Genomic DNA, 24,282 nt, shown 5'->3' on the forward strand with positions numbered 1-24,282 from the left:
GTGTGTGTGTGTGTGTGTTTGTCCAGATGTTGCCAGACTACAACTCCCATCAGCCCTAGGGAGCATAGCCAATGATGGTCAGGGATGATGGGAGCTGTGGTCCTGCAACATCTGGAGGGCACCATGTTGGCTACCCCACTCAGTAGCCAGTAACAGAACTGGAACACAACACTGAAAACCAAGAAGAACCAAGAGTTAAATGAAGACCAGGACAGGATCCCTTCCACAATAGCTTTGGCAGGAGCAGAGACCACTGGCAACCAGAAGTTTTTCACAGTATAAATGTCACACTTCTTCCACAGGTGATCTGAATTCTAACACTGTGAGGCCTGTACTTCAACATCAAATTAAATGTCAGATGTAATAAAAACGGTGGTCACTTCCCCCTGGAAACCATCAGGGATGGGGCCAATCTAGCCTCCCTAGGGAGGGGATTCCAGAACCAGGGACCTGCCCCAGAAAAGGCCCTGTTTTGCACTGACACCAAACGTCTCTTTTGGTGGAGGCCCCTAGTCCTTCACCCTGTAGTACTGATAAAGCCTGTTTTCAGTCCACACACCCCTCATCTTGGTAGCCTCTTCTCCTAAGGTTGAAGGCCAACACTGAAAACTGGAGATGGCAGAACCCAACATTTTGATCTCTCACCAAGTATTCCCTAATCCTCATGCATCTGCTGCAGCTGGCAAAACTGCCCCACCTCACCCACTCAGGCACACAGAACACCCCCCTTCCCCCCTGCATCCATGCCCTCCCATCTTTAAATCTCCTATTAAAAACCCTGCAGCCGTCTTCTCCATGCAGCATCCAACTCCATGCCACTCACCAGGTTCTTGCACAATGTAGGAAACACCACATGAACCATCTTTCCGGTCTTCAAAAGCAATCTCTGCCTTACTGGGGCCCTCCACAGCAATGGAGAGGCCACCAGCACCAGCCTCCCGCGTCCAGATGCTAAACTCAGCTGGGGAAGAAGGCAAACAAGTCTTATTAGGAACAACTGGCGCTCCATCGTCCTCTTTTGCTAATGCAAGTCCCACCTTAGCACTAAGCTTGGGACAAAAAGCCTTTCTTTTACTACTATCCAAAACATCCTTTGCAGAGTTTGTTTCAGTAACTACTGCATAGCCTTCCCCAACCTGGTGTCCTCCAGAGATTTCAGATTCATCAACCCCAACCATTGGCCAAACTGGCAGGGAGTTTTAATCTGGAGGGCACCCAGATGGGGAAGGGTGCTTTAGTGGGACACCTTCCCAGGTGGTGTGGATCCTGACCCTTGTGTTTAGGGATGCTTCTTCTGATAAAACACTTAAACCAAAAACAGCCAACATGGTGCTCTGCAGGTGTTGCTGGACTACAACTCCCATCAGCCCTAGACAGCACAGCCTTGTCAATGGTGATGGGACTTGTAGTCCAACAGCATCTTGGTGGGCATCATGTTGGCTACTCCCAACTTAGGGCAGAACTGCACCAGACATCTAAAGCACCCTCCCCAAGAAGCCTTGGAACCACAGTTTCCCACTCACAGGACTACCAAGTCACAGTACCCCATAACAAACGACAGTGCCCAAGATTCTTTGGGGAAGTGATGTGCTTTAAGTGTATCCTGTGGATTTGCCCTTAGCCACAGGGCCCAGGGGGATTCTGATAGCAAGACTGATGGTGCTATATAATCACCATCCAAGTACACTTGAGTTTTACAGAACACCCCCAGGGGACAGGCCCCTCTTCTCGGGATATGGGAGCTGAAAACTGAAGGGCGATGGAAGGACGATGTGGCCTGGTGGGCGCAAGATGACATTGGGCACATTTCTCCATCAATTCCTTATCATTAAACAGTGCCTAACCTATGGTTCTATGGACTACAGATCCCATCATTCCTGACTACCATTTTTTGCTGTCCGGGGGTGATGAGAGTTGGGGGTACTAACAACTTCTGAAGGATGATCTGGAAACTAGGACTTAGGAGCAACAGTTGAGGGACTCGGGTATGTTTAGCCTGGATAAGAGGAGAGGAGATCTAGAGGGCTGTTACATGGAAAAGGGAGCAAACTTGTTTTCACTGCCTTCAAGTTACAAGAAAGTAGATTCCAACTAAACATTAAGAAGCAGCTTCTGACAGAGCCTTGGGAGGTGGTGGACTCTGCTTCACTGGAAGTGTTTAAGCAGAGGTTGGATGACCATCTGCCATGGATGCTTTAGCTGAGATTCCTGCATTGCAGGGGGTTGGACTAAATGACTCTCGGAGTCCCTTCCAGCTCTAAAATTCCAGGGTTCCAAGGCACCCCTGCAGTCATGTCTGACAATGGAGGCTGACCTGCCTCAGTCCCCATCATTGAATCTGAGTCTGCGTCACCAGACTTGTTCAAGCACAGGCTGTACCAGCTCAAGTACTAGCATCTCACACCCCTCCTTCCCACAACTCCCAAGTTACACCCTTTTGCCTATCTTGTCCACTCCCCATCTCCGTCCCTGTCCCAGGCCACAGTCCTACCTGGCACGCCAGCTTCCGCTCTCTCCAGTCCAGGGCCACCTGCCCGGACCTTGTGTGCGCCACCCTCACCAAGAGGGCCCACGGTGAACTGGAAGGGGCTTCCGGGCACATGCTGCCCTTTGTACTTGACGCTGACCGAGTGGATGCCCGTCTCAGTGGGCACAAAGCGGATGCAGTAAGTGTTGTTTTCCGCCTCCAAGATCTCTGCATCGTGGGACTTGCCTGAAGGGCTGGTGACCTGAGCTGTCATGTCCCTGATGTTGATTTCTGTGGGACAAGGGGCAGCAAATAAAACAGCTGTAGAGACATGGGACAGCAGCTTCGCTCCTTCCCTACCATCAGCCAACACCACTGTGCCATCAAGACCCACACACATTCTATGGCAGGGGTGGCCCACAGGGCAGCTGGATCTTAGTCCAGTTCACCTCTTAATCCCTTGTCTCCCTACCCCAGGCATAGGCAACCTTTTGGAACTCCCATGATCCCTGACCACTGGCCCTGTTAGCTAGGGATCATGGGAGTTGTGGTTCCAAAACATCTGGAGAGCCAAGGTTGCCTATGCCTGCCCTACCCCATTCTCAAGGTAACTTAATGCTGCTCCTTGTCTGAATAGTCAGATCTTTATAATTTTCTCCAGATCCAATATTTCTTCTAAAATCAAAACAACCCTTGTAAATGCACCCCTATTGTTTTAGATCAGGCACCCCCAACCTTCAGCCCTCCAGATGTTTTGGACTACAATTCCCATCATCCCCAACCACTGGTCCTGTTAGCTAGGGATCATGGGAGTTGTAGGCCAAAACATCTGGAGGGCCACAGGTTGGGGATGCCTATTCTAGATGAAGGCCAGGACAGGATCTCTTCCACAATAAGCTTTGGCAGGAGCAGAGACCACTGGCAACCAGAAGTTTTTCACTGTATAAATGTCACACTTCTCTTCCACAGGTGACCTGAATTCTAACGCAGTGTGAGGCCTGTACTGGTAGCCAGCACCCGTTACAGAACATGAACATGGTGGTGGTGGATTGAGGAATGCAGTCTTCCCAAAGGGATCCCCCCTCAAGGAGGTAGATTTGCAGTGGTCCTTTCCCCCTTTTCAAAACATGCATGAAATTACCCTCATTGTTTCCGAGTAGTTCTGCTGACATTAGGGGTTTGGACACAATGCCCTAAACTGCTGATTTATATTCAAATAGAAGCAGCGTGCACTCCACTTGCAAACATAACAGTCTAGCCACAGTTTTACTTCTGAGCCTTACAACCAGGAAAAAGGCAAACACATATACACAAAAGAATTCAAATAAAATTCCGAAACTCTACATATTAAAGGGAAAGCAACAACAGGAGAGATGAAAAGAAAGTAATTGTGCTGGGATGAGAGAATGGGAAAACTTTAGGAGGCATTGAGGGCTATATAACATGAGGTCAAGGGCTCCCAGTTACCAGCCTGTGTCAAACCAAAGTGTACCACCAACTTGGCTATGGTTTGGAAGGATTCTCAGATGGCCATGCCTGTCCTAGACTTCAGCACTTTCCCCATTCTAACAGCCTCTGTGCCAGCTGGGCTAACTACAAGTCAACTTCGGTGAATATGCTTTGGTTTTGCCCTGTATCATTCTAAGCTGGTAAACAAGGCTTATATTAGATTTGAACACATACTCTGGATTCCAAAAGTTTGCTGGGCACTGTCCGTGGGCCTTCCAAACTTCTCTGTGCCAAGTTCAAGGGTGGGATTCGAATAATCCTGACCTTTAACCATGTGGGAGGGGTACTTAATAACACGTTTGGGCCAGTAGCTCTCCACTGCTGGGCTTGTTTTAGGCAGCACCCCAAACCTGCCCCCACCACAAAGCCTATCCTCAAGCCACTCACCTGGGATTTTCAAACTGAGGTCGCACTGGCTGCCAATGTTGGCAACCGAGGGGGCTTTGCGGCGGCGCGTGATCATCTGCTTCATCCGTCCTTCTCCTGTCACCTTCACAGAAAATGGACTCCCTGCACCAGAGAGATGGAGGGGGAGAGAAAGTAAGCCAGAGGGAGAGGGAGAGAGAGAGACCCTTGCTGACTCAGCCACATGATCCAATTGGCCCTTTCAGGGAGAGGAGATCACGGATTTGGGTGGGGGTAGGTTTCGGGGCAGGAGCCCAAAAAAGCATCAACTTCCCTGTGTAAGCTTTAGAATGTCACAACACACACACACACACACACACCCAACATCCTCCAGTGTAGTCATCGCCTCTCTTCCGGCATTAAATTTCATTAAGAAAACTGTACAATCATTTTGTCACACGTTTTAGACTTATCACTAACTGGAAAGCTAAGGACTGAATGCTCTGCATACAAGGCCTACATAAAAAATAAAAGAGACACACCAAGTCAGGCAGGTCTCTTTGCCTTGGTCTGCTGCTGGGGAGGATGCAGAAGAGCATTGGACTATCCTTTATCTGCAACCCTGAGCAGCAAAAAGCTGCGCCAAGCAATGCTGCTTGTAGCATGCAGGCTCCATATATGTTGGAGCAGATATTTGTTTTACAAGTGATGAAGCCCCTGCCTTCAACTCCTGCAATGCTTGCAATCTGTTCCAGCAACCCAAGTATTACGGACACCTTTGTCCCATCTTCAATTGGAGACATGTTCTAGTGTCCCACCAGCACTTCCTGAACATGCCTTTGCTCCCCTCGTCCGATGCAACAACCCACCAAAGAGGAGACTACCCGCACCTGGCACATGCTGGTCTGCAAACTTGATGTTGATGATGTAGTTGCCAGGCTCTGTTGGACAATACGTGACTTTGCAAGTACCATCCTCTAGGTCCTCAGTATTGATGTCGACCTTACTGGGGCCTTCAATGGACAAGCTCAGCCCACCATAACCTAAAAGAGAGGCAATTTGTAGTAAGAGGGCTTTGTTATATGTTTGGACATCACCACCATGAGCTATACATGTGCATACAGGCACGTACATATGAACACACACTGTGCTTTGGAAACAGTTGCAAGAGCAAAAAGCATACGCAATTTCATCTGCTTATGCTGCTTGTGTTACTCCACTGCAGTTACCCATGCGGAGATGGCAAGGTATTAAGAGTCCAGATGGGGGGCCTTGAAGGCCTCCAGATACTGATAACTACCGTGTTTCTCATATTATAAGTCATGTCTTATATTAATTTTTTCTTCAAAAAAACACGACATGGCTTATTTTTGAGGCATGTCTTATTTTTTAATAAAGTGCACGCGGGCGCTGTTTGCCGGGCTTGTCAAGCCCAGCAAACAGCGCCCGCCGATCTTCGGTGACAGGCGGGGGTGGGCGGAGAGCGGAGAACGATCTCCGCTTCCCCCCCACCCCCGCCTGTCACACAGCACAGGTCGGCGGGCGCTGTTTGCCGGGCTTGTCAAGCCCAGCTAGGAGCGCCCGCCGATCTTCGGTGACAGGCGGGGATGGGGGGAGAGCGGAGAACGATCTCCGCTTCTCCCCCACCCCCGCCTGTCACACAGCACAGGTCGGCGGGCGCTGTTTGCCGGGCTTGTCAAGCCCAGCTAGGAGCGCCCGCCGATCTTCGGTGACAGGCGGGGATGGGGGGAGAGCGGAGAACGATCTCCGCTTCTCCCCCACCCCCGCCTGTCACACAGGACAGGTCCGAAGATCGGCGGGCGCTGTTTGCCGGGCTTGTCAAGACCAGCAAGGAGCGCCCGCCGATCTTTGGTGACAGGCGGGGGTGGGGGGAGAGCGGAGAACGATCTCCGCTTCCCCCCCCACCCCCGCCTGTCACACAGGACAGGTCCGAAGATCGGCGGGCGCTGTTTGCCGGGCTTGTCAAGCCCAGCAAGGAGCGCCCGCCGATCTTTGGTGACAGGCGGGGGTGGGGGGAGAGCGGAGAACGATCTCCGCTTCCCCCCCCACCCCCGCCTGTCACACAGGACAGGTCCGAAGATCGGCGGGCGCTGTTTGCCGGGCTTGTCAAGCCCAGCAAAAAGCGCCCGCCGATCTTCGGTGACAGGCGGGGGTGGGGGGAGAGCGGAGAACGATCTCCGCTTCCCCCCCACCCCCGCCTGTCACACAGCACAGGTCGGCGGGCGCTGTTTGCCGGGCTTGTCAAGCCCAGCTAGGAGCGCCCGCCGATCTTCGGTGACAGGCGGGGGTGGGCGGAGAGCGGAGAACGTTCTCCGCTTCTCCCCCACCCCCGCCTGTCACACAGCACAGGTCGGCGGGCGCTGTTTGCCGGGCTTGTCAAGCCCAGCTAGGAGCACCCGCCGATCTTCGGTGACAGGCGGGGATGGGGGGAGAGCGGAGAACGATCTCCGCTTCTCCCCCACCCCCGCCTGTCACACAGCACAGGGCCGAAGATCAGCGGGCGCTGTTTGCCGGGCTTGTCAAGCCCAGCAAACAGCGCCCGCCGATCTTTGGTGACAGGCGGGGGTGGGGGGAGAGCGGAGCACGATCTCCGCTTCCCCCCCACCCCCGCCTGTCACACAGGACAGGTCCGAAGATCGGCGGACCTGACAAGCCCGGCAAACAGCGCCCGCCGATCTTCGGACCTGTCCTGTGTGACAGGCGGGGGTGGGGGGGAAGCGGAGATCGTTCTCCGCTCTCCCCCCACCCCCGCCTGTCACCAAAGATCGGCGGGCGCTCCTTGCTGGGCTTGTCAAGCCCAGCAAACAGCGCCCGCCGATCTTCGGTGACAGGCGGGGGTGGGCGGAGAGCGGAGAACGATCTCCGCTTGCCCCCCACCCCCGCCTGTCACACAGCACAGGTCGGCGGGCCCTGTTTGCCGGGCTTGTCAAGCCCAGCAAGGAGCGCCCGCCGATCTTTGGTGACAGGCGGGGGTGGGGGGAGAGCGGAGAACGATCTCCGCTTCCCCCCCCACCCCCGCCTGTCACACAGGACAGGTCCGAAGATCGGCGGGCGCTGTTTGCCGGGCTTGTCAAGCCCAGCAAACAGCGCCCGCCGATCTTCGGTGACAGGCGGGGGTGGGGGGAGAGCGGAGAACGATCTCCGCTTCCCCCCCACCCCCGCCTGTCACACAGCACAGGTCGGCGGGCGCTGTTTGCCGGGCTTGTCAAGCCCAGCAAACAGCGCCCGCCGATCTTTGGTGACAGGCGGGGGTGGGGGGAGAGCGGAGAACGATCTCCGCTTCCCCCCCACCCCCGCCTGTCACACAGGACAGGTCCGAAGATCGGCGGGCGCTGTTTGCCGGGCTTGTCAAGCCCAGCAAACAGCGCCCGCCGATCTTTGGTGACAGGCGGGGGTGGGGGGAGAGCGGAGAACGATCTCCGCTTCCCCCCCCACCCCCGCCTGTCACACAGGACAGGTCCGAAGATCGGCGGGCGCTGTTTGCCGGGCTTGTCAAGCCCAGCAAGGAGCGCCCGCCGATCTTTGGTGACAGGCGGGGGTGGGGGGAGAGCGGAGAACGATCTCCGCTTCCCCCCACCCCTGCCTGTCACACAGCACAGGTCCGAAGATCGGCGGGCGCTGTTTGCCGGGCTTGTCAAGCCCAGCAAGGAGCGCCCGCCAATCTTCGGCTCTGTCCCCCGATGCGCGACGGCTCGGGGAAGCAGGCAGGGAGCTCCTGCTGGGTCCCGCGCCTTCGCCTCTCGCTCGGTCGGGGCTACACGACATGGCTTATTTTCGGGGTATGTCTTATTTTTCACCAACCCTTAGAAATCCTGTCATGGCTTATTTTTGGGGGATGCCTTAAAATATGAGAAACACGGTACAACATTGATCAGTTCGCCTCTCCACCCCACGGCCAAGGAGGATAGGAGCTGGTCCAGCAAGAACATTGGGGGGACCACAGGTTCCTACCACTGTTTAGATACTTTGAGGACCTTCCCCTTCAATTTCTAGTTCGCAGTCATGGGAGTCTTTCCCTGATGTTTCTGACAACTACTAGACACAGAATACTGGAATATATAGTCTGATCCAGAAGGCTCATAGAGCTTTCTGTCTAAGCCAGCTTCTCAAAATGCAGACTTTGTTTCTTCCAAATCCAGAATGGTAGATGATCATACAGTGTTTGGAGAAACAAAGGAATTGACTTATCCCTTCAAGCACTTGAGAACTCCAACCGTCATTGAGATGCGCTTCAGGGATCCCACTTCCTCCAGGGATTTCTAATTCTTTTTGCAACCTCCTCTTTTTGCACCCTGCTTCTTACTCTTTAGTCTACCTTCTCTAAACACCTATGCACCTAAGGTTGTAACTAGTATGCATAGAGCAGTAGAACACCAGTATGCTACCTTTCCTATGTCTATTCCTGAACATCAGGCTAGCCAGAGATGGAGCTTGTCAGCTGGAGGACAAATAGCCAGCATCACCATGATGAAACAGATTGGATCGGTGGGGTGGAGGAGATGAAAACCAAGGATCTTATCGATTTAGTGATTTGTGTTTGTTTGTTTGTTCCAACAGTGGTCAACCAGATGCCCAAAGGAAGCTTGCAAGCACTCACCCCACCTGCCATTCCCAGCAACTGGTCCTCACTAAAGGCACGCTCCCTCCGACAGCATAGGCACCATGGCGAGTAGCCCTTGTCTTTGAACCAAAGGATTATAAACTCAGGCAGAAGCCTTGAGGTTTTATGCCAGCTTAGGAAAAAGCCACCAAGCAGCAAGGTTTGAGACTTTTCAACTCCCCCCCCCATTTTAACTTCAGCACCTCCATACCAGCATCTCTTGTGTCAATAATGAACTCTGAAGGTTCAAATGTCCGTCCCTCGCTGAGCCCTGGGCCAGAGACCCTGACACGACTGGCATCGCCAATTTCAGACTGGCTGATCATCACCGTGATGGGGCTGTTGGGGATGTGCAGCCCATTCTTCTTGATGTTCACAATGTGCTCTCCAATCTCTTTGGGGACAAAAGAAATTCCTACAGAAAGATGGGGTGGGAAGGAAGAAGCAAAAGAGAATTGTTATACCTATTATAATCTTTTCTCCTACCCATGAGCTCTGCCAATCGGCTTGGGACATAACCGGAAAAGCAGAGGTCTTCTCGGTCACTCACCAACATGCCCATTGCGTAGGTGTTTGAGGAGACAAGGCTCCTCACGACCCGAAGGTGGGATCACGGTGGCCATCAGCTGGCTCAGGTCCGTCTCGGTGATGTTCAAGGGGATGTCGGCAGAGGAGCCCACTTTGAGATGGGACATGCGCATCGTGTCATCTCCTGCAGAAGCAGAGAAAGGCAGACATTGTCCCGTCAAGGCGGGCCTCCAACCTACCTTCTCCTTCCCCTTCAGTGTGAGCTTACCACCCACCCTCTTCTTTCCTTAATTAGCCCAGGTGGACAGGCCCCAGATCTCACCAGTAATCTTGGCAGTGAAGGGACTTCCTGGGATGTGTTTGTCATTGTATTTCACCAATATGTTGTAGTCGCCAGGCAGAACGGGAAGATACGACACTGTACAAGTGCCATCCTGGTTATCAGTGCAGCCAATCTCAGCCTTGGAGGGACCTTCAATGGCTAGAGAGAGGCCGCCTGGAAACAAACAGAACATCAGACGTCAAGTGTGGGAAGATCCATTAGCCCTAGTGCCCCAGTAACTGAGCCAGCCCCCAAAATAGGGCAGTCTGCTCCAGTGCTGAAAATCAAGGCAGACCTACCCCCCCAAAAATGTGTGTGTATGAGACTATGCAAGCTTGCATATTTGGTTCTGCTAGGCATCTCAATGACAGATTTGTTAAGCAGAGCACACAATCGTAAGCCTATTCTCGCTGCGGATTCCCTCCAGCAGGGAATGGAGGGATCAGGCAGCTACCGTATGCATTTACACAGAACAGAAGCATCAACAGCCTTGCCTTGCCCCTTGGCCAGAAAACCAGAGGGCAGCAGTTCCAGCACCAAGTGGGCCTTGCCGACTCACCTTCTCCTGCATCTTTTGTGTTGACAGTGAAGACTGCTGGCTTGTTGACTATCCCATGGATGAGTCCCGGTCCGTAAGCAGTCACGTGGCCACTGTTGACATAGTCCACATAGAACTGCAGCGGGCTACCTATGGGGGTGGGAAGAGGGTACGGCGTCAACATCTTTTATATACCTACTTGCGCACATTTAGTTGCTCAAACCAACGTGAGCTTGGTAATTTCAGAGCCAAACACCTTTGTGTGTGTGTGTGTGTTACCTGGGATGTGCATGTTGTCGTAACGGATGTCCATCTCATGCAAGCCAGCCTCTGTGGGGGCATAGCGCACTGTCACTGTGCCATCCTTGTTGTCTGTGATGTCTGGCTTTGCCACCTTGCCAGAGGGCATGCGCACCTCACCTGTGGGGAGGGAGGAAACCACAGAAAGCACTTTTAAGTTGGTGAGTTCTGTTCGCCAGAGTAGGAATGCAAGGACCCAGGAATCTTTTTTTTTTTTTGCAAGGACCCCTGATGGGGCATTTTAAGGGGACCTGGATGAAAATCACTGGTCCACAACTCACTGGGCTTACCTAGGCCACTGGATTCATGCCCTCTGATCTTGGCAGACACTGCCACATGCTTCGCAATCTACCTTAAGAGCCACAAGGACTAGGAACTTAATAGAGATCAGGAAGCTGAGTTTTGCCCCCATTTACATTCTGTGCTCCAAGCATACTGCTCAATACACAGCCTGGCTATAAACTCTTGCCCTGACCTGTGTAAAAGGCAGAGTTCTAGGCCACTTTGGCCACATCCCCCTCCCACCCCATTACCTGTGATCTCTCCTTTCTTGATGGTAAAAGGAATGACCAAGTCGAAAGGCCGCAGTCCAGCATCCAGCCCATTGACAGGACGGTCTGTTGCCTGGAAAAGACAGAGGCACCCCCCCGCCAACCCAACACAGCAGTGAGAATCATTTTTTTGCTTTTTTGAGAGCCAGACAAGACAAGGAGGGATGGGAAGAAATGGCAGGAGTTCATAAACAGCGATGGAACATGGAGCAGACAAAGACACACCCACCCCTGCTGCATTGCCCCCCCCATTTATTTGGCAGTGATTGTCCCAATGTGGCTGTGTTTCACTGGAGTGGAATCCCACTGATGTGCAGCCAGCTTTTGCAGCGCAGTTGGGGAACCTGTGTAGCCCTCCAGATATTGCTGGATTACAACTCCCATCATCCCCAAGCACTGACTGCCCCAGCTGGTGCTGACGGGAGTTGGGAGGCCAACAAGAACATACTGTATGGACTTTCCCCCCTGAGATATGTCTATCAGCAGTTACAAGGAAGCAAGCCAAGTAAGATTCCCAATTGTGTCTGCCCAGGACAAATGCTAGCCATGCCCCCCCCCAAGGGGACAGAGAAGCATCCTTTGCATCCTGGAAAGGTGAATAGCACACAGCCTGCCTGAGATACGACTTGGCAGGACCTCCCCCCCCCCCGAAAAAAGAATGGAGGTATTGACAAGGACGACATACAAAGCATAGATGGCCCCCCTCCCCGGCATCAAGAGAGAAAGGGATGTGACCTCAAAGACAAAGACACCCTGGGAAAAGCCCCAATCCGGTCACATTCTGGGGGGTCTCTTCCCCCCTTGGAATTCAGGTTTGGGAGAGGCCAAGCAAGGGTGGGGGAGAAGAGGTGCCCATAAAGTTGTTTCTGAAAAGAGCCCACCTGTGTTAGCATCAAAGCAAGTTGGGGGGCAAGAGAGGAAAGTGATGAAGAATCTGCATAGGGCGTCAGACAGACCACACAAAAGAGCCACAAAGCCTACTACTTGGGTTCTTGTGGGGCACTTGCAGGAGCAGAGCCATTCCCCCCCCCCCCCACAAAAGCTTTCTTCACAAGCAAAGGAAGCAGAGTTTCAAACTGCGTTGATTCTGCTCTGGTTCTCTTCCTAGTTGACACGTCGACTTCTAGCATTGGACATTGTGTGTGTGTGTGTGTGTGTGTGTGTGTGTGCGCGTGCAAAACTCACAGCTGCTCATTAAAAGGCAGCTATTTCCAAGGATTGTAAGCCCAAGATCACAAAGTTTGTGGAAATGGGAAATTGTCTCCTGGCTCAGTTGGTTTTTGTTTTTTTAAAAAAGTTGCTCCCTCAGAAAAGGTGGTCTTAAAACTTAGTGACTTTCCCACTCAGCGAAGGAATGTCCTCTTGGCCATCTCCTACTGATGAGGCTTCCTCCGGTTTCTAGACCCAGGGGACATGGGACCCTTAGCCCTTTGCCCCCACCGTGGTTTTGGTCTGGGTTGGTGGCCCCCTTGCTTGCTCTTCACTTTGACAACAAACAAACTGTGAATTTTGTGAATGGCACTGTGTCTAGTTCGGCTGCAAGCACAAACAGATTCACAGCTTGCCTGCAATGCCAAGGAGAGAGACCTGTAGCTCAGTGACAGGCAACCTGCTTTGTGTGCAGAAGGCCTCAGTGCTAGCTCTGAAATACCAGAGAAAAGGAGAAGGTGGCGGCTGTGGCTGCTGCTGCTCCTGGGAAGGAAACCCAACTAGCAGATGCTCTTCAGGAGCTCTGGCAGAATGAGATCATTAGAGTTAGATCAGGGTTTTCCAAACTTGGGTCTCCAGCTGTTGTTGGACTACAACTTTCATCACCTTTATCTAGCAGGACCAGTGCTCAGGGATCATGGGAATTGTAGTCCCAAAACAGCTGGAGATCCAAGTTTGGGATCCACCAAGAATCACCAAAAATGGGAAAAACAATAATTTGAACATCAGTTTCAACAACTCTCAGGGCAAAGGCAGGTGCTGGAGCCTTTCTTGGGAGTGGGTTGCCATTTCTTGGCGCACGTTCTAATCCATCTGCAGTTTCCAGATGTGGATTCATAATCTAACCCTGCCACCAGATGTTTTTTGTTTAAAGGAGCAGGGAGCCTTTGATCTTGCGTCCTCAAGCAGAAAACCAGCTCCCCCCCTCCCAAGCAGTGCCAAACAGTGCAAAGCAGAGGCGGCTGAATTCCATGGGGTGCTCCCCCCACCCAGAATGCCCTGGGCTAGCTTTTCCTCCAAGAAACTGAACTGTTACTGCCGGTCCCCAGGGCTGCTGTGCACCAGGTGGATATGCGTAGGGTGGGGCCCGCATCGGCTGGGCCATCTGCTGGGGGGTCGTGCGCTCGCCATCCAGGGCCTGTGGCAGGAATGGGGCAAGAGTGTTAGAATGGACCAGTGGAGAGGCTGGCTCAGGGCCAGGACAACCCTGCTGTGCTTCCATTTCAGAACTTAAAACAGCCCAATGGCTCTTTCCTGCATCCCATAACCACCATCTCCCTGAGACAAGCCCAGCCCCTTTGCAAAAACAGTATATATATTTTTAAAACAACCTTCAGTGCTTGGTCATTCTTGCACAAGACAAACCTTCTCTCAGATACTAGCTCTTTGCCAAAGGACAGTATCCCACACATATCTCCCACAGCAATATGGCAACATAGGGCACCTATGATTGTTTTGCAGAATTATTTGCTTCAGCTGGCATCCCCCCCCAAAAAAGTAGCCAACAATCACTGGAGCTAGGAACTTGCTTTTCAAAGGAAACCTAAGCTTAGACATATCAAGCTTGGCTTTTCTGAAGGTCTAACTGTGCTATAACCCAGGTACACCAGGAAAAAGGGGAGTGACAGCGCCCCTGTGAGCCACCACCCAAAAATAATGTCCACAATTGTAGAAGCCACACACTCTGGTGCAAAAAGTTTGCATGCAGCTGAAATATTGTATGACCAGCCTGCACAAGGAAACCAATTCTGTTTGCCAACACAAAATAATGATCTCATTGCGTTAAATGCACATGGTGCCAATTTATGTTTAGAGCAGAGAGACAGCCCAAAAATGTGGCCTGTGGGCTGAGAATGGGGGTTTCTCCTTTTGCACACAGAAAGCACAAGAAACTGCAATGTCAAAATGTATTCTGGCTATTTTATGGGATGGTCACACACACCTTATAAGTCTCAGGGATAGAGTTGGAGGTGTGTGGGGGGGAGGGGGAGAGAATACCCTGCTGAATGAATTATAATCTGGGTTTTCTATCATAGCCATTCTATTTCCTAGGGAGGGATTGTGCCATTTTAAGAAGCCTGCATGAAGTGGATCCAAATAAATGACTAGAAGAGTTAAGGTAGGCAAGACTTATTTTATTCTGCAGAGGCACTTTGTAGAGGATGGGGCGGGGCAGGGCAGAACTCCAGAAAAATCTGGATAATAAGGGTCCAGTATGGTTTCCAATTGGATGGGGAACCTTGATCCTGCATTGCAGGGGGTTGGACTAGATGACCCTTGGGGTCCCTTCCAACATTGCAATTCTATGATTCATGGGTATAAGCTACTACTGTGATGCAGTACTGAATTAACAGCAGAACTAGGGGAAAAGCACACACACAACACACACTCAGTGCCTCAGGGAGAAAAACGTCCTGGGCCAGTCCTGGTTGTGACCCTAGGCAATTTTTTCTGGGACTCAGCTACGTCTACTGAACTCAGTAAATTTCCAAGTAAAGATGCCCAGCACTGACTGCAACTGGTATAAAAATGTTAAGGATGAAATGGAGGTGGGGAAGAAAAATATTAACAGGAGTTTTTGTTGCCGGTGATGCTTTTAACAGAGTTAAAGCAGAAGTTCAGTTTTGCAAGAAATCTGTGCTCAAGTGGAGAGACTCCCACTTCTTGACTATGAGGTGGGGTAAGAGAGGAAGGAGGAAGAAATCAGGTTCAAAAACGCTTTCCACTGAGTCAAAACTTCCCTGGCTGAGGGACATTTGCTTGCTTGTTTCTAACGCACACAAGACAATACCCATAAAGAAAAAAAGGGACACTGTCCCTTCCCAACCCCTTCCTCCGCTTTCTGTGACTGAGCCAGAGGGTTCATTTTGCATTGGAACCTGGAAAGAATGAGTAATACATTAAACAGGAAGGCTGGGTTCACAAAAGCCAACCAATGAGTCACATGTTACAGCAGGAGAAGTTTTGTGTGTGTGCGCGCATGTAACATTTGTGTGCAAGTTCCTAGCTCACATTTTTTTAAAAAAAACAACACCACATTTTTTGGATCTTTCACATCAATGCAATTTGAATGTAACAGTGCATGCACACGAAAGCTCATACCAAAATAAAAACTTAGTTGGTCTTTAAGGTGCTACTGAAGGAATTTTTTTATTTTACTTCGATCCAGACCAACACGGCTACCTACCTGTAACCTGAATGTAACAGATTTGATGCTGGGCTCCAGATAAACACATTGTGCAGAATAAGGGCATATCCCCACTTACTTTCCCTCCACTTTTTCTAGGCATGGTGTCCAAGCACCTTCTTTTTGCTCACGACTTTTCCCCACGGAAACCCACTCTTTAAGCAAAGGCAGGTTTAGGGGAGCACGGCCGATTTGGCCGCCCTGGGTGTGGACGCTTGGGAGCACAACAACCACCGGTATTACACAGAATGAAAAAGGCAAGGGATGGGGAGTGCACCAAATTTTGGTGTGGGTGATGCTGAAATCTGGGACCCCAAGGTCTGCCACTGCTTTAAAGCTCAATTGGCGCAAATGGCAATCCACAGGAAACCCAAATCGACCCTCGCTCCGATTAAGCACTAAAGAGCAGGTTTTTGTGGAGGGAAAGGAGGGGGGGGGGAACCACTCTGACATACGAGTTTTTAAGCACGCTTGTTCCTGGAGGAAAAAGTAAGCGTGGATAAGCCCTCCGTCAGTAGAATTTGCACCATTTCAAGGAACCCTATTTTTTCAAAAGTAGCAGTACAGAAAAAAGATCATTAGACTGAGGGGTACACTAAAATTACATGCTGCTGTACACGTGCACCAGGTTCCACCCCACATTGTGGGTGCCCAGTGCGTTACACGCAAGTCATCACACAGCCTGAGGGGGGCTGATGGGGCCCAAGAGGCCCTCCTGAGGCTGCAAGGAGCCCCATTGTGCCTCGGCGCACCATGAAATGTCATGTGTGTGCTGCATTGGGATGCCTACCCAGGCACCCAGTGAAAATGGCCCCTATGCTGCAGTACTACACCACAAGCAGGGAGTGTACATGGAGAAGCCTTCAAAAATGCAATTTCCCACCTGCAGATGAGAATTCTGCTACTTCCGAGTAATGATACCTTTTACTTGATCTCCTCACCACACAAATAAGAGCAGAGGGAGCAAATCTAGATTGTTTATCTTATTTCATAAAATTTATACACCCCTTGATTGTAAAAAACAATCTATACATTAGAGCAGCACAGGTTTTTCTGCCACCCAATGCACATGTATCCTCCATAGGAGTGAGCAGGGGGCGGCCAACTTGATTATTCCGAAGCAAACGGAAGCGTCTTCTCTTGCAAAGAGTGCCTAAAGGCAAGAAACAGAGCAAGTCCTGCCCAGACGTTACCGTACCTCCACCCCTCAAAAAACAGGTTATAAAACTGGACATAGCAATGATCTGTTTAAAATAATATCTGTCTAGCCCCCAAGACTGCAATGTGGCAAAATCTGAGGTTGAGGTGGAGTTTTCAGCAGTTTTTGCACAGGGCAGTTGGGAGCATTCTATATGCTATGTGGCACTGCACAGGAACCTCTTGCTCTGCCTGTGCTCTTATGACACCCTCTATTTTGGGGGCACAGGGGAAACAACCACTATATTTCTAATCTGATCATGGATGCAATTTCTTCTTTGAAAAAAACCCCAATTAGTCTGAACAGAGCCTCCTTGCTGCAGGATTTTGGATTTTTGCCATTGAGAACATGCAACCCTAGGGCAAACAAGCAGAGCCCAGAACTTATAACAATTCTCAGATCTAGAATGCACATGAGCTTTTTTTTTTTTTTGAGAAGGAAAGGTGACTCACCTTCCACTTCCCATGTATGTATGTATGCATGCATGCTCATTCATGTTAACCAGCTCGGATGTAGCCCAGGGCTTAGATCTGAACACAGTGCCAGGAGGATTGTTCCATCTAACATGTCACAAGTTTTGGGTCAAACACACATGAAGTATCCGAAACAAAGACCGAGTTCCTTTGCTAATCCTGCCCCCACTCTTTCAGGTAAAATCATCTCACCACCACAGTTCTGGGCTTCTAAGTCAATATGGCAGGAAGTTCCATTATCACTCATTTAAAGGAGGCAGAACTACCGCAGGACAAGACTTGACCCTGCACACATTTATGAGCCTTGCAACACCAGCACCATGCTAGCCACAATCGCATTAGGCATTATAAGCCCTTTGCTGAACCAGACACCCCTAGCCACATACTGCTCCCTGGTCACGCCAAGACTCACCGTAACCTGGAAAGGACTGTTGGGAATGTGCTCTCCTCCAAAGCGCACACAGATGACATATTTGCCTGGCTGGGGCGCCGTGTAGAAGATGTCAAAGGTGCCGTCCTCATTTTCCACCACATCTACGTCCACCTCTGTGCCATCAGGAGTGCATACTGTGCAAGTCACCTTGCCCTTCCCGGCAGCCTTGGCATCCACCGTGATCACAGTCTCCTCACCAATTTGGATGGTGGGCCCAATGCCGGCTCCTGGCATAAGGGAAAGCCAATGAGGAATGGAGAACTTGAGTCCAATTTCCAACTCCTTCCCCATCATGCACCATGGGTCTTCCTAAGCTCCCAGCCTCTTGTACCAGCTGACACAGCCTCATGGGGACTTTGAGACAGAGGGCAGGTTTACCAAATTGTGGGGGGACCAATATTGCACAGATGAATTAAGCCACTCTAGGTCAAAACAGAGCACCTTACCAATGGACTATATTCACCCATTCAGTTGCAGGTACAAGTGGTCAATTTTATTGTATAAAGCCAAAGGCCTTTATAATGGAGGGCAGAGAATAAAAGGAAACTTTGCAAGTAGGAAAACACGTGCTGGAACACTAGGGCTAGTTCACACTTGCTGGTGGACCCCACGCAAGCTCTTTCTAGGAATACCTGCATTCACATGAGAGGCCCTGCATTTGCAGTCACCACAATTTGCTCAAAATGATGGCTGTTCCAGCCAATACTCTCAGTTGCATGTCCATCACCAGCAAAGCCTGGTCAGTAGTTGAGTTTTTGGCAGGACAACAATGTTTAGAACTCAGCCAAGATATGTTACCCACTTACCCACCCACCCCTATCTCCCAGGGGCTCTTCCCCTGATGTACCTCAGTGGCCCACTCCCATTTTCACATGTGCTCATGCGAGGGAGAAGGTGATTGAGGTGCAGAGGAGAGGCTGTCAGATCCCCCAATGCCAATTGTGTTGAGGTGGGGGTTAAAAAACCCTTCCAGCTTGCACAGGAGGGCTGGGAGCCAGATCAGACCCAACTCTTGCCAGCTGACACCAAGTCCCCAGGGAACCAGTCAGGTAACATCACATTTAAAAAGGACTAAAGCAAGATGGAGTTAAGGCAACTAAAGACATGATTGGACCCCAGCAGCAGCAGCATTGGTTGTTCATAAAGCAAGGGATGTTACAGCTTTGGGTGACTAGGGATCGGCCAATACCAAGGAAGAGCTTGTTCTCGCTGAAGAAAGAACTCAATGTAATCAAAGCACAATAGGAGATTTTGAGCCACAGACCTTCAAACCAGCTTAAAGGGTTAACCTGAGGCAGCCAACATGGTGCCCTCAAGCTCCCACCCTACCTGACCAATGGGAGTTTGCCCAACAATATCTGGAAGGCACCACAATGGGTTAATGAGAGGGCTCTGGCTTAAAGAGATTTCCAAAAGCAACAACACTGTTAACAAACAGATAAGCTGCTGTAAATATCATGTTTGTGTTCTCCCCCCAATCACATCAACATCAAGTTCAAGATTTCTATTGTTGGCTTAGGTTCCTATTGTAAAATGGCAAACCATGATCAGAGCTACACAACATACAGTAATAAAAACTGAGCCCCTAGTGCTGGCTATGAAAGTGTGTTTTGGAGAATGAGTGCTGGGAAGGGGAAATGTTTAGATTTATGTCCAGTCAAATTTGACTCCTAAGCCCTCTGGATAGCAAAGACAAGCAGGGGACTACCAGTTTGCCTGTCAAGCTGCAGGGAGCATGCAAGGTGGGGGGGGGGGGAGAGAGAGACATGTTTAGGCACCAGACCAAAACATTTTCCTCTTTGCCCAGGCCTATGGCTATGGCCCACAGCCTGTAAAAATGCTGAGGGGGGGGGGGCTGTTATTATGATGACTTATTATTAGGCTGTCTGCCAGTATCCTTTTTATTATGTTTTTATCACTTATGTTCTGTAATGTGTCATTAATAAAGGACAGTATATAAATTGAATAAATAGTGATGTTTCTTCACTGTGGTCTCAGGCTCTGTCTGCAGCTTACGACTCCTAATCTATTTAGGAAGACTGTGAGGTGTTTTTCTCCCCTCACACTTTGGGTGGGAAACCTAGCTTCCCTGAAGATGGTTATCAGTTTAGAATCCATGTTTTGACCCCAGCATCTTTGCTTCAAGGAACAGCTCCTCTAGCAGGTCTGCAAAAGGCCTTATCAGTTTCCCTGGTTTGAAGCTGCTGCCAGGAATTCACCCAGATGACCTTTTCAGTGGGGGCACCTAGGCTGCGGAATGCTCTCTCCAAAAAGACTCCCCTGGCACCTGCACTGATCTTTTGGATGATAGGAAAAGACATTTCAATGCTCCTAGGGCCTTTAGCCTTTGCGCTTAAAAGAAGTGTTGCAGCTCTGTTGCTTTTGCTTTTTATTCTGTATTCTGCAGTTGCTTTAGATTTTTATATGTTACAGCTTTAGCCTCTTATTTTTGTGAAATGCCCAGAGTTTTCGGGCTATTTGACAGTGTAGAAATGTGGCAAACAAGATCCGTTCGCGTGCCTGATACAGTTACAGACCTCCATTGGCCAACTCTGAAGCACACTTCTTGTGGAAAGCCAAGACAACGTCACCAGGACTCCCACAAATTTAGGTGCTCACCTGAGCCACCACAATGCTTGCAACATGCCTGCCTGTAGACAGAAGCCTTCCCCATGGGGTTAAGAAACATGCATGTACCTGATCCATTTCCTGATTCACAAGTTCATGCCCCTCATTTAGGCAAGCACAGCAGGAGATGGAAGATAGAGAGGGAGGCAAAGGGTAGGAGAGGACTATTTGGGGAGGCAGGGGGGTGGAGAGAAGGGGGTGGAAGGGGGAAATGTACCATGACAGCCATAATCCAACCCACCACTAACATTTAGATCCACCTCCTTGCTTCATATCAATGGCTAGGGTTGGAGAAAATGCAAGGCTTCCATCTCTCCCTCCCACTCCCCAAAAGTTGCCTCTTTTCTGCCTCTGAAGCAGAGGCTTAGTTCACAGCAATTCTATCCTGCTGGAAGAAGCAAAAACTGAATATGTTCCAGCAGGGGCAAACCAGTGGCTCATCTCTGCAAGCAAAAAACTGAAAACTGAAAAAGAAAGGCCGGTCGCTGTTTTGACCCCAGCATCTTTGCTTCAAGGAACAGCTCCTCTAGCAGGTCTGCAAAAGGCCTCTGCCTGGGACCCTGAAGAGCCACTACTGATTTCAGTAGTCCATAATGGGTTAAGACAAAGTACGGGCCCAACTGTCTTCATGCGCGTTACTTGTAAAGCTGGCATTCCCTTACGCTGGCACAAGTCCTATCATTCAAACTCATCACATGTTTGCTGAAAGTGGAACAGGTATCTAAAGGGAGCTACTGAAAACAGTTCTTGTTTAGCAGCAAGTGCAAGGGAGTTAATTTAAAAACAAAACAAAACCCCAAAACATCAACAACTAAAGCAGATATAAGGACTACAATTCTCATCCCTGACCATTCCGCCATGCTGGCTATGCCTGGCAGGAGGTGCACCGCTGCAAGTGCCAAGGCCTGCCCCCCCCCCAACATCCCTGAACTAGAAGCTTTAACTGATCAATCAGTGGCACTGCACTTTAAGCGCCGGCCTGATCATTTTGGTTTTAACAGACCAAGGAATATATATGCTTCTTTTGTAGCCTAACCAGGGAAATGGCAGTTTTTATCCAGGTTCTGTGAAGTTATATACAGTGGAACCTCGGTTTATGAACACCTCGGTTTACGAATTTTCAGTTTACGAATGCCGCGGACCCATCTGGAACGGTTAATTCACTTTCCATTACTTTCAATGAGAAAGTTCGCTTCAGTTTATGAATGCTTCAGTTCATGAACAGACTTCCGGAACCAATTACACCCATGCTTCGGGTTAAGTACGCTTCAGGTTGAGTACTCTGCGGAGCCGTCTGGAACGGATTAATCCACTTTCCATTACTTTCAATGGGAAAGTTCGCTTCAGTTTATGAACATTTCAGTTTATGAACAGACTTCCAGAACCAATTGTGTTCATAAACCGAGGTACCACTGTATTAGCAACTGACCCAGTTTTCAGCAGGCACCTGCTGAAAACCTGCAGTTTTCAGCAGGCACCTGCCTGGCTGCCCTCTCCTCTCTGATCTGGGGCAGAGGTGGAGCCCAATGCAAGTGTGAGACCATGCAGCGGAAAAGGAAGCAAGCAGGCAGGCAGGCATACTTTGGGGGGGGGGAGGAAGCCATTAGCAAGCTGCTTACCTAGCCCATGACCTCCAATCGACACTGAGGTGAAAGGGCAAAGAGCAAGGGTAATCAGAGTGAGACAAGAATCACACGGAACAGTGCACAATTAAAATAAAACACAGGAGAATGTAGGCAACGTGGCATTTCCCTCCCCACAGTGGGTGAGCGGTGTGGCCGGATGTGCCCGGCAAAAAGCAGTCAATGTGGTGGTGGGGAGGGCGTGGCATTATTTTAGCGTGGCTCGCCCCACCCTTCAGCAGCCCTCACCCCCCACAAGACCCTCACCTGGGAGGAGCGCTCACCTGTGACGGTGCACTTGCTGGCGTCTCCAGTGGGCAGGGCCCGGATACGGTACGGCGAGTAGGGGATCTCATCCCCACCGTACTTGATGAGGATGGTGTATCGGCCGGTCATGTCTGGGACATACGACACTGTGTAGGTGCCATCTTGGTTGTCACGGATGGTGGCTTTCTTGGGCTTGCCCTCAGGATCCTGGCCATGGCACAGCCCAGGAAGGGGGGGTTTAGAAGGAAGGCAAGCATTTCAGTTAAGTGGCGGCAACTGCAGCAGCCATTCAAAACCTAGGTCCCCGGCCCAAAGTTGTTAAGGTCACAAGAATCTGACAGGAATTTGTGTGAGTGAAAACCCACTTGAGCCCAGTATGGCACAAGAGGACAGCTGCTTCCAGGAGCATTTCCGGCTGTTACATAGGAAAGCACTGAAAAGACATTTTATGTTTAAAAAGGGGGTGGGGGGCTGAGCAAGGTATGAATAAACTGGGATTACCCAGGAGGAGTTGTGAACTTGGTCAGTGACCTACACAAAACCCTTGTTATGCTTTAGATGCAAGCTCAGCTTAAGGCCTGCCATCACTACAGACCTCCAATTCAAAAGGAGTACTGAAATCTACTGTCTTGCTACAGTGGGATACTCAGGAGTCAAGCAGACTCTCACCAAGTGCAGAGTTGGTGGCCCTTCTAAGTATAGGATGAGAAGGGTAGTCTGAGTCAAAGCTCCCTTCCACGAGTACAAGACAGCAAGTATGGCTATGCGACCATGGGGCTTATAGAAGTCAGTGAGAATGTTGCCACAAGGCAGTGCCACCACGTGACTGAATGAAGGAGCTCACAGTCCACCTGACTACAGCTTATGTGTACCTTCAGACTTGTCCCAGTATTTTCCCCATCACCTTCCATTAATTTCTCCCCCAAGTATCTACCGTGGAACCGAACCCTCTGCCCTGAAGGCTGCAGGCCTTCTCACAACAACCCCCAACCTGCATTCATCTCTCCTTCAGACGTTGTCCCACTTACGGTGATCTGGACAGCCAGCAAGCCCTCTCCAGCATCCTTGGCATCAATTGTGAACTCCACAGGCAGGCTGGCTGGCACACCTGTTGTGTTCAGCCCTGGGCCACTAGCCTTTACCTTGCTGGCATCATGTGTGGGAAGAACCTTAACCTTGAATGGACTGTGAGCATATAAAAGAGGGAGGGAGAGAGGTGCCTATTGTTAATGTTAGGCAACTGACAGAAATGACCACACACCCATCCCTCAATTCCAGGGTGCACAGGTGTTCCCCCACAGGATCATTAATGGTCACTCATCTTTCTCTTACACAAAATAAGGTGTATACACAAATATACCAATCTGAGGCCACTGCACCCTGATGGAATCCTCTACCAAGGACAAGTTCCCATTGACAGGGCAGCATATTCAGCAGAAACAACTGGTAAGGGTAAGACATTGTACACTGGGCTCGGTGTTCCGGGAAAAGCTTTCAAGTCCTGCGCCAGTTTTTGCTCTGACACAATTTGCCAGTCAACAGCAAAAGACAAAGATCTGTGGCATAAGGTTTTGCTTCCAACATTGATTACGTGAGAGTCTTTAATGGATTTGCAGAGGCCCTCTCTCAAACAACTTGCCCGACGCGTTTAATGCAATTTTAAAAATATTATCCTGAGAGGTAAGTCCCCCAAGCCTGAGATTCTCAAGTGCTGGGTTTACAAACACTTTGGATTTCTAGTAAATGGTGAAATCATCTGAAGCTTTGGAAACATCAAAAAGCAGCCATCGCTATTAGAGTCTCTGCCTTGGCTCAGAGGGGCTAGAAGCTTCCTTATGAATGTTAAAGTTCAGTGTACCAAGCTTCTGTCCTAAGGAGGCTTCTGAGTCTCATTGTCTTCCCTCTGGCCCTCCAGCGGCCAACCCACAACCCATACCTGCGGGGCACCTCCTCATCCCCATAGTGCACAGCAATGCTGTATGGGCCTTCGCGGCTTGGCACGTAGCTCGCAGTCTGAGTCCCGTCAGCATTATCCACCACATCTACAGGCTCCATCACTCCTGCAGGAAGAGTACAACAGGTGA

At 50.4% G+C, this 24,282-nt stretch overlaps 1 protein-coding gene across 4 annotated transcripts in view; it reads right to left on the reverse strand.

Annotated features, from left to right (window-relative positions):
• Positions 1 to 24,282, reverse strand: part of FLNA (filamin A) — an 87,188-nt gene that overhangs the window by 9,739 nt on the left and 53,167 nt on the right. The window contains exons 27-42 of one of the 4 annotated variants that reach the window (XM_035097093.3): positions 24,135 to 24,258; positions 23,227 to 23,383; positions 22,216 to 22,405; positions 21,929 to 21,952; positions 17,661 to 17,908; positions 13,421 to 13,528; positions 11,164 to 11,254; positions 10,610 to 10,750; positions 10,352 to 10,480; positions 9,793 to 9,966; positions 9,493 to 9,654; positions 9,154 to 9,357; positions 5,212 to 5,364; positions 4,364 to 4,486; positions 2,492 to 2,758; positions 824 to 961 (exon numbers count right to left, since the gene is read on the reverse strand). In XM_035097093.3, coding sequence (XP_034952984.2) covers positions 824 to 961; positions 2,492 to 2,758; positions 4,364 to 4,486; positions 5,212 to 5,364; positions 9,154 to 9,357; positions 9,493 to 9,654; positions 9,793 to 9,966; positions 10,352 to 10,480; positions 10,610 to 10,750; positions 11,164 to 11,254; positions 13,421 to 13,528; positions 17,661 to 17,908; positions 21,929 to 21,952; positions 22,216 to 22,405; positions 23,227 to 23,383; positions 24,135 to 24,258 — 2,433 coding nt within the window. The remainder of the gene's footprint in view (positions 1 to 823; positions 962 to 2,491; positions 2,759 to 4,363; positions 4,487 to 5,211; positions 5,365 to 9,153; positions 9,358 to 9,492; positions 9,655 to 9,792; positions 9,967 to 10,351; positions 10,481 to 10,609; positions 10,751 to 11,163; positions 11,255 to 13,420; positions 13,529 to 17,660; positions 17,909 to 21,928; positions 21,953 to 22,215; positions 22,406 to 23,226; positions 23,384 to 24,134; positions 24,259 to 24,282) is intronic. The other 3 variants (XM_035097094.3, XM_035097095.3, XM_035097097.3) reach the window with 3 other exon arrangements.

This window comes from Zootoca vivipara, chromosome 15 (genome assembly GCF_965207765.1).
Source record: "Zootoca vivipara chromosome 15, rZooViv2.hap1.1, whole genome shotgun sequence".
Taxonomy (NCBI): domain Eukaryota; kingdom Metazoa; phylum Chordata; class Lepidosauria; order Squamata; family Lacertidae; genus Zootoca; species Zootoca vivipara.